Raw genomic sequence first — 18,090 nt, forward strand, 5'->3', positions numbered from 1 at the left:
ATATTTTCTTGCATGTTTTTCAGTTTTAATAATTTCTAACTTTTGCATTTGGTTTGGTAATGGGGTTTGGGATGCAGAAAATTTTCATTGTGATTATTTCCCCTCCCTGGTGTTGTCTTGCTACTCTTATCATAATATTTTCTACCCTCCTCATGGTAATTGTTCCTGTGGAAAATAAGTGATGGTGAAAACATCACAAAGATGGTTTGTAAACTCTGCTGATGTTTTTTTCCACTCACCAAATATTTATTAATGTATCCGATTTAGTTTCTGTCACAGGAATATACATCATATGTCATACATCACATCATATTCATTAAATGAACCTCTTTTTGGTTAATTATATATGTTTAGCTTTGGTATTTGCTTCTAATGCACCAACTAATTATTTTGGTTTGAACCGTTTCTGCTTTATTTCACCTGCAAGTTGAATATGTTTGTCTCCATCTACTGGTGGTACTCTCACATTGTACATTGTACAGCCAGAGTTGATTTATACAATGTAAATGATCTGATAAATAACAGAGTATATTTTAATATACTCTGTTATTATATTATACTCCCTGTAATATACTATTACAGGGATTTAAGATCCCTGTAATAAAAGCATGGAAGAACAGCGCACCAGGAGAAACCCGGCTCTTCCTGCCCACCTTAGAGGATATGACTTAAGTGACTATCTCCCCCGGAGGGATATAATACTCTTCATCTTTGCCTGACTGCCTCTTTTTCTCGGTCTTTGGTCGCTCTTTGCCATCTTCCTGCTGACCTCTTCTTTTACCACCTACCAACTCTGAAAACACCCCCTGGTGGAAATAGAAAGAATTACATGGTACAAAGTGACAAAACATGATACAGAGATCCTACTATCTTCCTCTTCTAGTTTGTGTACAACATCATCTACATCAAAACTGCACTTTATTTTGCTTCTTCTTCATCAGACAGCATAAACAACTTTCTCATTTTGACTCAAATATTGGTTTTGAATGAAAATGAGGAAACAATCCTGGGTGTTTATTCAACTTGTAAGCAGGTTTTCTAATCCACCGTACTATTATTATTGACACTAGTACATGTTCGTGCTGCTGGCAAACTAATACACTCAAGAACATATAGCAAAGCTAAAAAGTGAAAAGTAGGTCTTGCCTATATAAATAAACATAAGACAGTTGTGAGACTTTGACATAGTAACATCTGCAGTAATATTTACACCTGTGATGACATCTCACAAGCATTAGCCTTATTTTGAAACCAAGATTGTTTACACAGAGTTTGTAATTGCAGAGAAATGCTCCATTTATTTTGGTCATTTCATTTTTGAGCAGGAAGCTCACCTTTTTTGTTATAGCCTTTAGATGAATAGAGAGGTTTTCAATTAAATACATATTCTTTAAATAATGTTCCTGATAGGTTTGTAGCTTAAACCTATTCGCTGGAACGTTGAAGACAATATAATTACACAGCAAAGCAAGACACGAAGTAGGCAAAGTTCTTCATGTTTCTCGTGCACGGGAGAGAACCGGACAAACGCCGTTCCTTCGCTTGGCCCCAGTTGCTCTCGTCCGCTCCCCCGTAACACTGCTCTTTTATTGAGGTTACATGAATATGCATAGGTTCATTAACATACGCCACCTATATACAAAGAGTACCTTGCCTGTGTGTGTGTGTGTGTGTGTGTGTGTGTGTGTGTGTGGTCAGAGTGTGACCCCATAAATGACTTCCCTAAACCTACTGGTCTGGAAAGTCTAGCACTTGGCCTAAAACAGATATAGCCACGTTTATCCTACCATAAAACAATAAAACAAGGTACGACCTCTTCCCATGCTCCCAGGATGTAGGTGTGGATTCCAGAACACTCTGGAATGCACACCAAGCCTTTGCAGCCTGCTAAAGATCACACATCCTATCACTACACAATTAATTATACACCTCTAAGCATATATAAGTAGATATTTCTAAGCATAAATGACAATCAACATTACAAAACCTAACAGTTCCCTCTTATAAAAAGTAGGATTATTTAAAAAAAAAAAAAAAAAAATGTATTATACCTCTATTACTTAGAAAAAAAACTTTTTTTTTCTGTTGTCTGTTATATAACATTAGAGATGCTCGTGGCAATTCATTTCTTAATCAGCTAAACAGGTCAGTTAAGAAACAGTCAAATATTAAGTTAAATTTGAAAACGGTTTAAAAAAAAATATCCCCATTCCAAAATGTCACATGACAATCTCAAGTGTAGTGACATCACGGAGTTATGATGTCACTACACTTTGATCCTTTGAAGTTTGTCCTTAAACAGGGGTGAGAAACAATAATTTGTAGTTCGTGTCTTCGCAGCATTTGTGTTTGCAGCCTTCACACGTTCACCACAGAAACTTTTGGAAAACTTTTCAGAGTTGTCGTTTACAACCTTCAACATGTATCCAACAAGACACCAACAAAGGCAAAAAGATTACGCCGCTTCTCCTTCCTGTCGTGGCCGGCCAAATGACCTCTTAGCTATCCAAAGGGCATTACATGACAGTAAGAAGGAAAACTACCATCTCCAGAATAAAATTCAACAGATTGAAGAAGAGAAACTTCAACTGCAGGAGAAGTGTAGACAGATGGAAGCGCAAAATAAGAACCTGGAAGAAAGACAACAACGCCAGCCCGACATAACAATTATTAATGAGGGCTGGGGAATCAAGTTTGGACAAGCACGACAGCAGATTGTCTTCCTAATTAAGGAAAACAAGCAAAAGAGCGCAGAACTAAAGGAGATGTCCAACCAGCTTAAAGACAACAAAGCTACTGTTGAGAAGACAGAATGGGATCTCCAATATATGGACCAAAAGAATCGGCTGCTCCAAACAAACTTCGATGAAGCTGTGAAAAAAAACAAAGAAATCCTCCAACAGAAGGAAGAACAGGAGAAAAAGCAAAGAGACATGGAGCACAAACTCAAAGTCACAGAGGAAAAATACAGGACGCTGAAAATAAAGTTGGATGATACACTGCGCCAAAATAAAGACCTCCTTCAAGAGAAAGAGCAACAGCAAGACAGATTGAAAGAAGAGAAACGTATTGTCGAAGACTTTGAGGGTAAAAATCTAAAACTGCAACAGTTTTGTAGTGAACTGAAGGACAAAACAAGTCAACTAGAAGGGGAAAAAGAAAAACTGGACAAACAATGCTCACACATGCAGAAAAGGATGGGTCAAATGGCGAGAAACAACTCCGAGCTCACTAAGGGGATATTGTTGGAATACAACAACTTGAAGCGCAAACACACTGAAATGCAGGTGCAAAAGCAGGAACAAGATAACATACATGACGACCTGCAGCGTACGCTCCAAGATATCCACAGAAGAAATGAGGAGCTACAAGACATGTACAAAGAAGTACAACAGAGAAATGCAGACATGCACAAGGACAAGATAATGCAGGAGGCAACATCCAAAGAGCTCAAGGAAAAGCTTGAAGAAAAACGAGCAACACTGGAAGAGGTGGAGAAAACATGCAAGAAGCTTGAGATACAAAATACAGAAACCATCGATGAGTTGAGAACCCTTATCCTGGAAAAAAAAGCTCTTGTAGAAAACTGCATGAAAAAGAAGAACAAACGTTTCCGCTGGCCCTGGAGGAGAGACTCTACTGCTTCCTCACCTGGTGTAGCCTCGTCTTGCTCCACCTCTGTTCACCTCCCCAACCAGTCCCGGCAGTTGACTGTCCCCTCCTGAGCCTGGTTCTGCCGGAGGTTTCTGCCCGTTTAAAGGCAGTTTTTCCTCCCCACTGTCGCCTAGTGCGTGCTCAGAGGGGATTGTTGGGGTTTTCTCTCCTCTATCTTGTTTCTTTATTTACTTGTTAACTTTTTGTTCTTACTTCATTTTACCTTGTTTCTTTATTTACTTGTTAACTTTTTGTTCTTACTTCATTTTACCTTGTTTCTTTATTTACTTGTTAACTTTTTGTTCTTACTTCATTTTACCTCGTTTCTTTATTTACTTGTTAACTTTTTGTTCTTACTTCATTTTACCTTGTTTCTTTATTTACTTGTTAACTTTTTGTTCTTACTTCATTTTACCTCGTTTCTTTATTTACTTGTTTAACTTTTTCTTTTTCAACTTATTTATAAAACAATAAACAATTGAATTTATCCTTTGAGTATTTTTCATCTAATCTTTTCATCTATAACTTTTTCAAACATTCATATCTGTCGTTTATCTTCTTCTTGAAACCTCGTAAATGGTGAAGGAAAAATCCTGGAACATGGTTTGAAACACTGAAATTGTTTCAGCTGAAACCGGCAAAGTCATACGTGTGTGTGTGTGTGTGCGTGCGTGCGTGCGTGCGTGCGTGCGTGTGTGTGTCACAGGTGACACGGTGTCACTGGTTAGGTCATCATGTTTAGGCTCATTCACTCGAAAAATTATTTAGGCCAAATCTTTAAAACTCTATCATTGCATACACATTTTCAATTCATTTCAATCGCACAAATGCAGAAATAATTATTTGCAGTATCTTATCTGATTTCTTTTGAGAATGTCATGCCTGATCATTTGCACCCACACCACCAAAAATGGGGGCAAAAGGGAGGAGATCGCATTTAATCGGTTATAACAAGAGGTCAGAAATATAAGTGCTGCAGAAACCTCTGAATCTCAGCTATAATCTCATGTAAACCATTTCTACAATCGCCAAACAAAGCGAAGTCACCAAACAGTTAAAAGAGCAGATACGTCACCATGAATCTGTGGACAGGTAATATCCACATTTTAATTTATGATTTACTGGAGTTCCATGTGTGCTTGATCCTTAATGAAACTGATGTAAACCTGCAACTACAGCGATCCAGGGAAGAAAGAAAGAAGCAATACTTCACCCATGCTTACATTTAAATCACTCTCATCCTTTTCTGTGATGTCACAGTCAGCAGTAGTGGTGGGGTTGGTTGGCTGCTGCAGCCTGCTTTCTGCAGCTCGGTCTTCTCTCTACTTGCTGAATTTGTCCACTAGCCGAGTGTCTTTAGAGCGTTTGGCCCGCATCACCTCACTGGCTGGTGTCTTACTACTGGAGTTGATTTCGAAGATGGTCTATTTCAGGAGAGAATTATATGTTTCTTTGCTTACTAGAACACTTTTTACCAGAAAATGCAGCGCTGTGATGTGTCTGCACTCCAGTTCCATTTTTTCCAGACCACACCCTGAAACAAATCAAATTGTCTTACCTAACTGCCATCAGTTCCGCACTACTCCTTTTGATTATCTTCATAATTTCTCTCTTCTTTTTATAGTTTATTCTCCTTTGAACTTACCAAGTACTGGATGGACACCCACGCTGGACACATCTGTGTTTTTAACCCGTCTGATGGACTCCGGCGAGGGGTTTGGCCGCGACTTGAGGTACTGCTTGTAGGCGTTCTCTGAGTGTGACGGCCAGTGGGCTGGCCTTGTGTTCTGCTTTTTCTTTTACCTGTTTCTTGCAGGTAGGTGGAGCTGACCCAATTATTGATGCAGCACACCTGAGAGGCCAGTCCCCGTGTATATAAAGACACCTTGACTGAACCAGAGGGGCTGGCTTTGGGCTCTGGCTCTCTCTGTCTGGCACCCATCATGGAAGTTTCAGTTATGGCTGTTATGTCCTTTAAATGGTCTTTAAGTTGCTTTACCTAATTTCATTAAATATGTCTTACAGCCTTTAAAAGCCTGTGTGTGGTCTCCCTCTTGATTGTCACTTCCTATGACCCGGGTTGTGACAAATGGGGGCTCGTCCGGGATCGTCTGTGCAATTTTCCTGGTTTGGTGAGCTTTCTAACATATGATTGAGAGCTGGTCTGTTTGCAGCTGCTTGTCTAGTTGTGTCTTGGCTAGGGCTTGCCTTGTAGGCAATTGTTGAGTTGATTGCTGATCAGTTTGGTTATTGGTGGTGCTTTGATATTCTGGGTTTGGTGTGTATTGTGTTTGGGAGGCCATTTGGTTAGGCAGATTAAGTGGAGGCAGTCATGTTAACACTGTTGTTTTGCTGTAGACTTAAGTTTACTGGAGCTACTGTTGGTGTGCTGTCTTGTGTGAACTTTGCATGAGCTACAGCATGCGCTGTGTTGATTATTGAATGTGCATGAGTGAGAATCAGTGCTTTCCCGGTTAGGTTGAAGGAGTGTTTCTCTCTTGAGAATCATTCACTGAAATTTCTGTTGCGGTGAACACGGTTAGAGCAGTTGTCTCGGGAGCACGTCCCCAGGTTTGAGGGGGTCGCTGTTTGTGCAGTTGCCTTTCTCTTTCTGGCGGTTTTTAGTGCATAAGTACCCACCGTAAGTAACTGCATGAAGACTAGGCTTTAGTTAAGTAGATTTTGGTTAGGCAGTTAGCGGGAAAGTGCTGTTTTCAATTGCATGTCGAGAATCAATACTTTGCTGTTATGGCTACAGTTGATGCTTTTGTTCAGTCTCCATCGGAAGAACTCTTGAATAGTTGTACTAGGGAACAACTCTTGAAACTTGCTGAACATTATGATGTTGATGTTGGAGATAAAAAACGGTTGAAAGATGAGATTAAAGGAGTGTTGAAGGCTGCATTAGCAAAGAGAGGCGTGTTGCCAGGTAAAATGCAGACCTTAGTGGCTGAGGTTGATCAGTCTGTGGTCTCAACTGCCGTTGCTTTGTCTTTTGAGCAGCAAAAGGAATTGTTACTCTTACAAATGGAAAGAGACAAGCTGAACATTGAGAAAGAACGTGTAAGGCATTCTTTAGAAAAGGAAAAGTTGGAGCTAGAGCAGTATCGGCTAGACCTAATCAAGGCGGGCAAGTTATCAGGTGGTGTTGAGGCTAAAGAGTCTCCTCCACAAGGACTTGAAACTTTTGATATTGTGCATAACTTGCGCTTGGTGCCGAAATTTGATGAAAGAGAGCCAGATGCCTTTTTCTCCCTTTTTGAACGCATTGCCGAATTGGGAGGGTGGCCAGAAGCTGACTGTGTGATTATGTTACAGTCTGTTTTGACTGGAAAGGCTCAGGAAGCTTATTCAGCACTCAGGGCAGTTGATTGTTGGAGTTTTGCTACTGTTAAAGATGCAGTTCTGAAGGCATATGAGTTGGTACCAGAAGCTTACCGTCAACGTTTCAGATCATGGAGGAAGTCTGATAAGCAGTCGCATATAGAGTTTGCGAGGGATTTAACTAAACACTTCAACAGATGGTGTTCTGCACTGGGAGTGTCAACTTTTAAGGATTTATGTGAGTTAATGGTATTGGAGCAGTTTAAAAATTGTGTTCCTCCTGAGGTTGCCACTTACATTGCCGAACGGGAAGTGACAACAGTTTCTGACGCTGCTAAATTGGCAGATGAATATATCTTGGCACATAAGGGGCAGGTTGGTAGAAACTGTTTTTCAGTGGGTGCTCCTGCTAGAGCTTTTGGTCAAACTAAGTTTATGTCATCGGTTCCTGCGAAAGCCATTGGTGGTGTGAAGCCCAGTAAGTTTGGTCAAGCATGCAACTACTGCCATGGCGATGGACACTGGAAAGCAGAATGTCCCTTGTTGAAAAGCAAGTTGGCACGTACAGGCAAACAGATTAAGCCTGCGGCTCTTACCATTCCTGCACGGGAAATTTCAGTGGTCTCTCGAGAGACGCCAGTTTCGCCTAAGTCTGACTCGGAGAGCTATTCGGGGTTTGAGGATTTTGTGTCAGATGGGTTTGTGTCACTCCCGGGTGATGTTCATAAAGTTCCTGTAAAGATTTTGCGTGACACAGGAGCAAAGGATTCTTTTATCTTAGCTTCCATGTTGCCATTTTCACAGGTTACTGATACTGGTGAGTGTGTACTTGTTCAAGGCATGGGTTTAACCACTATCTGTGCCCCAGTGCATAAAGTCAGGCTGTCATGCAGTTTTGTGGATGATGATATCTGCCTTGGTGTTCGTCCTGCTTTGCCACTTGAGGGCGTACATGTGATTTTGGGGAATGATTTGGCTGGAAATCGAGTCTGGGCTGACCATTCTTTACCTGTTAAATCTAGTGTTCTGAATGAGTCCCATGAGTGTGAACAGGGTTTTTCTGACTTTGCAGCTTGTGCTGTTACAAGGGCTGCAGCTAAAAAGGATGCAGAGCCTGTAACTCAAGCAGAAGAGTGTCAGGTTGAACCAGATTTGATTGTTCCTGAACATTTGTCAGTTTCCCAGCAAGAGTTAATTCAAGCACAGCGTGCTGATGCTTCACTGACTGAGCTGTTTCACAAAGTGCAACCTAGTGATGACGCTAGAAGTGCAGCCTCTGGTTATTTTCTGCAGAAGGATGTACTAGTCCGTAGGTGAATTCTGCAAGGGTTGGACTGTGTTGGAAGTCCAGTTGTCCAGATTGTGGTTCCAACTAAATACCGTGACGAGGTGTTGAAGTGTTCTCATGACAAATCTGGGCATTTGGGAGTGACGAAGACTTATAATTACATCTTGCGCTACTTCTTTTGGCCACGTCTTAAGCGTGATGTTTCAGCTTACATTAAGACCTGCCATACTTGCCAAATTGTAGGTAAGCCAAATCAGTCTATTAAACCTGCCCCACTTTGTCCCATCCCTGCTGTGAGTAACCCATTTGAACATTTGATCATTGACTGTGTGGGTCCTCTCCCTAGATCAAAATCTGGTTCAGAGTATCTGTTGACTGTAATGTGCCAGGTTACACGTTATCCTGCTGCATATCCACTGCGTACCATCACAGCTAAGTCTGTGGTGAAGGCTTTGACACGGTTTATTTCTATATTTGGCATACCGAAGATTATTCAGAGTGACCAGGGATCAAACTTTTCATCAAATCTATTTGCACAAGTTCTTAAGCTGTTGAATATTGTACATAATAAAGCCTCTCCTTATCATCTACAGAGCCAAGGTGCTTTAGAGCACTTCCATCAAACACTGAAGTCCTTGTTACGTGCCTATTGCACCGAAATGAGGAGTGACTGGGAGGAAGGTTTACCGTGGCTTCTGTTGGCAGCGCGAGAAGTGTGCCAGGAGAGTACTGGGTTTAGCCTAAATGACTTGGTCTTTGGCCACAAAGTTCAGGGACCATTGACAGTACTGTGCAATAAGTGGTTGTCAGGTGAACCACCAGTGAACTTGATAGATTATGTTAATGGTTTTCGGCACAGACTGTATGTGGCAGGTCAGTTGGCAAAACAGAACCTTGAAAAGGCTCAGGTCAAGATGAAATATTTGTATGACCAGCGTTCTGAAGAGCAGCAGTTTAGTGCGGGTGACCAGGTTTTGGCTTTATTGCCGATTGCAGGGTGACCGTTCCAGGCACAGTTTGCTGGGCCTTACACCGTGGTACAGAAACTGTCTGAACAGAATTATCTGATTGCTACCCCAGATCGCCGGAACAGAAATCAACTTTGCCATGTTAATTTGTTGAAACCCTATCATGTTCGTCCTTTATCCGTTGGTCTGTCAGGCTCTCTCATTTCTCCTTCCACATCGAGTCCAGGGTTGACTGCTTGTACAATGGCGCAGTCAGGGGGAGGATGTGGCAGCACCTGATGATCCTTTATTGCTTGGTCGTCTGAAGAATTCAGAAACTCTTCAGAGCTTGGATGTGCTGTTGGGCCATTTGCCTGCTGACAGATGTGCAGAACTGTCTGCATTAATTAAAAGGTATCCAACCTTGTTTAGAGACACACCTTCTAAAACAACTTTGATGGAGCATGATATTGATGTGGGTGATGCAAAACCAATCCGGCAGAGGTTTTACAGGGTCTCTGAGGAAAAGAGGAAAATAATTGATAAGGAAGTTCAGTACATGTTGGAAAACAACATTGCAGTGCCGTCGTCATCAAGCTGGGCTTCCCCATGTTTGTTGGTTGAAAAAGCTGATAAATCACCACGTTGTTGCACAGACTTTCGTAAAGTAAATGCAGTGACCAAACCCGATTCCTATCCCTTGCCTCATATTGACGACTGTATTGACCAAGTTGGTGCAGCAGAATATGTGAGCAAGTTTGATCTGTTGAAGGGATATTGGCAGGTGCCACTGACTCCCAGAGCTCAGGAAATATCTGCTTTCATCACACCATCTGGTCTTTATTCATATACAGTCATGGGTTTTGGTTTACGCAATGCTCCAGCTACATTTCAGCGACTCATGAATATGGTTGTTAATGGGCTGAAAGGCTGTGCTGTTTACCTAGATGACATGGTGGTATATAGTAGCACTTGGGAGGATCATCTGGATCGTATTCGCACTCTGTTTGAACGACTAGTTTGAGGAAATCTGACTATCAACCTGGCAAAATGTGAATTTGCAAAAGCAACTGTGACCTATCTTGGTAAGGTTGTGGGCCAAGGTTATGTGAGGCCAGTTGATGCAAAGGTGTTGGCCATCAAAGAGTTCCCTGTTCCAGTAACCAAAAAAGAACTCATGAGGTTTTTGGGTCTGGTCGGTTATTATCGCTGTTTTTGTCGAAACTTCTCAACAGTGGTTGCTCCTCTGACTGATTTGTTGAAGGCCAAAGTAAAGTTTATTTGGTCTGCAGCATGCCAGCAAGCTTTTTGGGATGTAAAAGCTTTACTGTGCTCTGAACCTGTGCTTTTAGCACCTCGTCTGGATCAGCCCTTCAAGCTGTATGTGGACGCAAGCCACATTGGTGCAGGTGCTGTTCTAGTCCAAGCTGACAAGCAAGGTACTGAACATCCAGTTAGTTTCTATTCCAAGAAGTTCAACTCCCATCAGCTAAATTATTCGGTCATTGAAAAGGAAGCTTTGGCATTAGTCTTGGCCTTGCAGCATTTTAGGGTATATTTAGATTCTGCTCGGCCAATTGAGGTATTTTCTGACCATAATCCTCTCACTTTCTTGAACTCATTGCAGAACCCAAATCAGAGGCTCATGCGGTGGGCCCTCTTTTTGCAGCCTTACAATTTGGATATCCAGCACATTAAGGGCAAAGATAATGTCTTGGCAGATGCTTTGTTCCGTGCCCCTTTGTAACCAGCAGCTTCACTCCTCATATGCTTTAAAGTATGTCCTCTCCAGTATCGTTTTCCTTCCTCTTAAATTGCTCCTAGGTACCAAGGTTGCTGAGGTTGGAGTTGAGCTGAAGATGACTTTTGAGCATACAAAAGGTGTTGAAAGTGAGGTTGCATGTGTGTGTATATATGTTATGGATTTAATATGTGCATGTTCTTCTAGTTGCAAATTCATAATGTAAATGTGTTTGCCAATTCAGGGTGAGACCCTGTTCTATGGGGGGAAGTGTGACGGCCAGTGGGCTGGCGTGTTTTGCTTTTTCTTTTACCTGTTTCTTGCAGGTAGGTGGAGCTGACCAAATTATTGATGCAGCACACCTGAGAGGCCAGTCCCCGTGTATATAAAGACACCTTGACTGAACCATAGGGGCTGGCTTTGGGCTCTGTCTGGCACCCATCATGGAAGTTTCAGTTATGGCTGTTATGTCCTTTAAATGGTCTTTAAGTTGCTTTACCTAATTTCATTAAATATGTCTTACAGCCTTTAAAAGCCTGTGTGTGGTCTCCCTCTTGATTGTCACTTCCTATGAGCCGGAGCAGATTTTGCAGGTCCAGGGAGTTTTCGTGAGACGTGATCAGATGAGCACTTTCATCATCCAAGATCCTCTGAGGGACTCGGCCAAACACACCTTCTGAATCTGGAGTACGAAAAGAAATGCAGACATTTCAATACAGTGACAGATAAAAAGAGCACTAAATAAAGTTTATTAGAAACCTCAAATGTGTAGCACATCAGTTAAACAGTTCATCTGTCACTTTAAGACCTGACAGGCATGCAGTAGAGTCTACCTTGTGTTTGTTCAGGTGAAGCAAACTTAACTGGTCGCCCTAGGAAGAGGTGGAGGTCGTAGACATAAGGCATTTCATCAGGACAAATCAGACTATAGGCTGTGCCACTTTGGCCCGCTCGTCCCACACGCCCCAATGGGAAAAGATAGGGGAAAAATACACGTAATGCTGGCCTAATCATTTCAAATTAAAGAAGCTGAATCACTTTGTTCCTTCTGCATACAGCTGCTCACCAACTCTGTGCAAGAAAAGTTTGGCCTTGGAGGGGAAGTTGTAATTGATGACATTATCCAGCAGGGGGATGTCTATACCACGAGCAGCAACATCAGTCACCAGAAGCACCATGGCTTTCCGATGCACAAATTTCCCAGTGTTGATCTTCCTGGCAGTCTGATCAAGGGCACTGCAGATGTAGGCACACTCTAAACCTTCTGTCGACAGCAGCTGGACATCAGGGGGAAAAAAGAAGAAGTCAACTAAAGCTCTAGTTTTTAAAACAATATTTAACATTCTCACAAATTTAGGCTACACTGTTATCTTACCTCCTTTAGGTACTCCACATGGTGTTTGGTGGCAGCAAAGACCACTGTCTGTTCCTGAGGCTTCACTACATTCCTCAGGAGGTGGAGCAGCAGAGCCGGCTTGTCATCCACACGCAGGTGGAAGAATGACAGCTGATGAAAGTTAGAAGAAATGAAAACATGCTCAAAGCCATGGAAACATCAGGTGACTGTAAGGACTTTTGCTTTGGGCTTTACATTTAAATCATTCAACATTTCTGGGAGAAGAATACAAAATGTTTGAATAGCAAGTGTCTGAAGACAGAGCAACAAGTAGAAAGACCAAGACACTGACACAGTAGCTGATTTAACATAAGTTAGCATGTAGAGTAGATGCAATAATCCTGTACTGAGGTTGTAATAAATAATGCAAAACCTTCCATCTAATTTCTCAGATTAAACAAAAGGTAAATAAAACAAAAGCAAATTCTGCCTTTTTACCTTGATCTGATCACTGAGCTTGGAATCCACATCCAAACGAATCAGTACAGGCTCTGTCAGGCCTGAGAAAAAAGTTTAGGATTATTTGCCTTTAGATGCTAAAACATATGGAAGCTAAGTTGAATGAATATGCTTTATGATGAGAAAATAAGCCAGAAAAACTTTGAGAATCTACACCGTGGAGGGTTAATTTATTAGATAAATGTCTACAGAAAAAAGAAATTGATCTCTGTATATATACACGTGTATACAGTGGGGCAAAAAAGTATTTAGTCAGCCACCGATTGTGCAAGTTCCCCCACTTAAAATGATGACAGATGTCAGTAATTTGCACCAGAGGTACACTTCAACTGTGAGAGACAGAATGTGAAAAAAGAAATCCATGAATTCACATGGTAGGATTTGTAAAGAATTTATTCGTAAATCAGGGTGGAAAATAAGTATTTGGTCACCTCAAACAAGGAAAATCCCTGGCTCTCACAGACCTGTAACGTCTTCTGTAAGAAGCTTTTCTGTCCCCCACTCGTTACCTGTACGAATGGCACCTGTTTGACCTCATCATCTGTATAAAAGACACCTGTCCACAGCCTCAACCAGTCACACTCCAAACTCCGCCATGGCCAAGACCAAAGAGCTTTCGAAGGACACCAGGAAAAGAATTGTAGACCTGCACCAGACTGGGAAGAGTGAATCTACAATAGGCAAGCAGCTTGGTGTGAAAAAATCAACTGTGGGAGCAATCATCAGAAAATGGAAGACATACAAGACCACTGATAATCTCCCTCGATCTGGGGCTCCACGCAAGATCTCATCCCGTGGGGTCAAAATGATCATGAGAACGGTGAGCAAAGATCCCAGAACCACACGGGGGGACCTGGTGAATGACCTGCAGAGAGCTGGGACCAAAGTAACAAAGGTCACCATCAGTAACACACTACAACGGCAGGGAATCAAATCCCGCAGTGCCAGACGTGTTCCGCTGCTGAAGCCAGTGCATGTCCAGGCCCGTCTGAAGTTTGCCAGAGAGCACATGGATGATACAGCAGAGGATTGGGAGAATGTCATGTGGTCAGATGAAACCAAAGTAGAACTTTTTGGTATAAACTCAACTCGGCGTGTTTGGAGGAAGAAGAATACTGAGTTGCATCCCAAGAACACCATACCTACTGTGAAGCATGGGGGTGGAAACATCATGCTATGGGGCTGTTTTTCTGCCAAGGGGACAGGACGACTGATCCGTGTTAAGGACAGAATGAATGGGGCCAAGTATCGTGAGATTTTGAGCCAAAACCTCCTTCCATCAGTGAGAACTTTGAAGATGAAACGAGGCTGGGTCTTCCAACATGACAATGATCCAAAACACACCGCCCGGGCAACAAAGGAGTGGCTCCGTAAGAAGCATTTGAAAGTCCTGGAGTGGCCTAGCCAGTCTCCAGACCTCAACCCCATAGAAAATCTGTGGCGGGAGTTGAAAGTCCGTGTTGCTCGGCGACAGCCCCAAAACATCACTGCTCTTGAGAAGATCTGCATGGAGGAATGGGCCAAAATACCAGCTACTGTGTGTGCAAACCTGGTAAAGACCTATAGTAAACGTTTGACCTCTGTTATTGCCAACAAAGGTTATGTTACAAAGTATTGAGTTGTATTTTTGTTATTGACCAAATACTTATTTTCCACCCTGATTTACGAATAAATTCTTTACAAATCCTACCATGTGAATTCATGGATTTTTTTTTCCACATTCTGTCTCTCACAGTTGAAGTGTACCTCTGGTGCAAATTACTGACCTCTGTCATCATTTTAAGTGGGGGAACTTGCACAATTGGTGGCTGACTAAATACTTTTTTGCCCCACTGTATACACACACATATATGTAAGTGCATGAATGGCTTTTATTAGGGGTGCAACGATACACAAAATTCACGGTTCGGTTCGGTTCGATACTTTGGTGTCACGGTTCGATATTTTTTCGATACAAAAAAAATGTTCATGCCTTTTTATTAATTTGTCATTTATTAAATTTTCACGGCACATTCTGCACCACATCTCTGTGCGTTCATCATTTGTTTGAAGCCAGCTCACCTCCTGCAACCACTTTTCAGAGAATACGCGCTTCTTTTGTGGTTCGGACTCCTTCTGACATTTCTTTGGAGGTGGAGGAACATCACAGTAACTGCTTAAAGGAGCTTCTTCGACATCTTTAAGAGTTCTAAACAAATGTCTGTCCTCCTGAAAATCTTATGTACGCAAACACGCGTTGCAACTTCTTATCTTGTGCGGGTTTTTATTTTGACAGCGAATGCGCACCTGCGGACCACTTATGTGCAGCCCTGGTTATTTAGCTCGTCATATTGCAGCCACAGAAATTCTTTTGTCCATGAAACCATAAAGCTGCACTTTCTTTTTTCCTTATAGTCTGATTTGTCATAACCTTTCCGTTTTGTGGTAAGCTTTTCTTTGGCTGTCACTTCTTCACGCTGACCTGTCTTATTTGGCTCAGCAGAACTAAAATATATATCCTGCTGCTTTTACACACGCACTAACATAACGCTCAGCGATTCTCTGCGCGATCAACCTCTCACATGTTTAAGCTGCGGGAGATTTCACTTGTCATGTTTGCATAGTAAGCTAACGATTGATAAGACGATGTCAGAGGAATTGGTGCGCAAATTATCATCACTCACCAATCAGTACTGTCGCTCTCTATACACAGTTCACGCGATTGCAAAGTGAAAGCAAAAAACAAGCGCAAATTCAAACGCGATTTCAGTATGTCACATATTGACAGTGGCCGATGCCAATGACATAATTACCCAGCTACATTTCCAAAAGAATGCAAAAGCATTGACATATATTTTTCCTTCCTAGGATAGGCCGACGGGCAGGGCAGAGATAGATTTTGGTAGCCCGACTGGAAAAAAGCCCCGTCGGGCTAGCGATTTTGCGAGCCCTGTATCTGATTGAGGAATCACTCATCTTTGGAAAAGAGAGTTTATTATGGAGAAATGTCTCTTTCCAAAATAAAAGCTATACTATACGCTTCTTCTGGGCTATATTCTCAGCAGCATATTAAACATATCAGGTCCCCATAAGGAGAATCGTGTGCTAACGGCTGTCTAAATGACTCGGGTAAAGTTTGTAGCATGCTGCTTGTTGTTTTTCTCTGCTTCCACTTGTCTTTGCACTAGGATGATGTCGGAGTAAATGTGCAGTCATATTGGTTGTGTTCCCACTAGTGCTGTCAGCGTAAATCTGAAATGACATTAACGTCACAACACGGCAAATCTCCGTTAACGAGCTACCGCGGATCACCTCATGAGTGGGGCTGGAAGACGTCAACACATTAACGAGCTAACTGCGCTAACACACTAGTTCCCACCAATTGAGCATTGCTGGCACATCCAACATACTGTTTTACTTTTGTCCATGACAGGCTTACCTTCAGGGTCATACATCACATGAAAACCAAAATAGTTCCAAACGCCAGATCTGAATGAGGGTGGGGGAGGTTCAATTTGCCATGTTGCAACTAGCCTAGCTTCTGTCTCGCTAGCTTGCCCTGCGCTCAGTGAATCTGTGTTCGACTACTCCGCCTAGGCTGCACTGTCGAGCGCAGATCCACTGAGCGCTCAACACAGACAGCATCATCAGAAGGAAAGTTGATAAAATAAATTAAAAATGTTGTATCGTTCGATACATATGCGTACCGAACCGAAAGCACTGTATCGAACGGTTCGATATCGATACGAGTATCGTTGCACCCCTAGCTTTTATGCCCTGTTAAAAAGTCCTCCGGCCAGGGCATGCGTTACCTACATGGGAGGAGCATGATTCCCCCAGAGGCCAAATCAGAGCGCTCACCCGTTCTCTCCTTGCTGTGGTAATTAAAAGTGTAGTCGGCGAGTAGCGCTGCTGCAAGCAAGTTGTGGACTTGAGTTGAATCGGACTAAGGCGGGCAAGTGTGCGTTCATAGAACCAGTAAGTCACGTTGGGAACGTATTTTATTTCTGTTACTGTGAATGTACCAATGTAGACATCTGTTACTATTGCCTTGAGTTAGCAGCTATGTTGTAGGAATAAGTAAATAGTAGCCTGGCTCCACAGGATATTCCTCATTTCTAAGTTGCTTCAGTTATTGTGGAGAGTTAATGTTCCCAAAGATTTTACCTGATGGAGTAACTAAGTTAGCATACGAATCCGTTCTTGTTCAGAAAGCCTGCATACACATGGCGGCCTTTGAGTGAGCAATTGTGTCCACTAGAGGGTGGTGTTGACTCACAAATGAAGGAATTGACCTAAATTGATTATGATTCTGTGTTTATGCCATCCTGTTATGTTATTACTCTAAGCTCTGTTTCTGGTATCAGGATCTGCCCCTTTGTAATCTGGTATGGTGTTCTCTGTAATACTGAAGTATGAGAAATGCTAGACAAGAGAGATGTTTATGTTATTTCTTATTTGTATTAATTACAGAATCACATCCTTACTTGCCAGCGAGAGTGTGTGTTCGATGTGGGCTCGTGGCAAATAAAGTTCTTCCACTCTGACATCATTCCCCGTCTCTGACCGGATGTTATTACCAGGGAACAGTACCGAAACCCGTTTCAGAGATAGTGGTCCAGGGCGTCCACTATAACAAGTGGTCCTTCCAGACGGATTGATCCCTGTAATAAAAGCATGGAAGAACAGCGCACCAGGAGAAACCAGGCTCTTCCTGTCACGGACCCGGCTCTGGGGACTCGGGGTCCGTGGGCAGTGGGGACTAGGATTATCATTATTGTTATTGTTATTTGGTGTGTTGTCTGCACTGCCCCTGTGCACATCTGTATGTAGGCAGGTGGCTGTGTTGCCTTTCTTCCGTGGCCAAGTTACAGGCACCTTCAGCCCTGGGGGCGTGGCCTGACTTGAGGCCTGGCCACACCCGAAGTCCTTGCCGCACACCTGCTCCTCATCTGGGCTCGTCGGTGGAGCTATTTAGAAGAGTGATGGAGCTTCCACCGACGCTGGATTATTACGTTTGACTACACGTCAGTCTTCGAGCATAGTCAAGTGTTAGTGTATGCCTGCATGGATACAGTGTGTAACGGCTGCCTCTATTGTTTTCCCCTCAGGAGGAGTGTGGGACGAGAAGGAGCAGTGAGCACGGGGAGTGCAGGGACACTGGGGCAGAGAGCACTACACGGGGACTTTTAGGAAGAAGACACTACACGGGAGTCTGGGAAACTGGGGATTTATTGTTGTTTATTTCACCACCTTGTAAATAAACACTGTTGCACTGAAGAGTCCGGCATTTGGGTCCTAT

The 18,090-nt window shown here is 42.6% G+C and overlaps 1 protein-coding gene and 1 pseudogene across 1 annotated transcript; one reads left to right on the forward strand and one right to left on the reverse strand.

Annotated features, from left to right (window-relative positions):
• Window positions 1-491: 491 nt before the first annotated feature.
• On the reverse strand, window positions 492-18,079 carry LOC146522090 (ATP-dependent RNA helicase DDX54-like; annotated as a pseudogene).
• On the forward strand, window positions 2,072-4,306 carry LOC146522091 (uncharacterized). The gene has a single exon (XM_085153886.1). It carries the CDS (start codon window positions 2,421-2,423, stop codon window positions 3,723-3,725), a length of 1,305 nt encoding a protein of 434 aa, XP_085010012.1. The 5' UTR covers window positions 2,072-2,420; the 3' UTR covers window positions 3,726-4,306.
• Window positions 18,080-18,090: the final 11 nt, after the last annotated feature.

The sequence above is a fragment of the Neolamprologus multifasciatus genome, chromosome 3 (genome assembly GCF_963576455.1).
Source record: "Neolamprologus multifasciatus chromosome 3, fNeoMul1.2, whole genome shotgun sequence".
In the NCBI taxonomy this organism is placed as follows: domain Eukaryota; kingdom Metazoa; phylum Chordata; class Actinopteri; order Cichliformes; family Cichlidae; genus Neolamprologus; species Neolamprologus multifasciatus.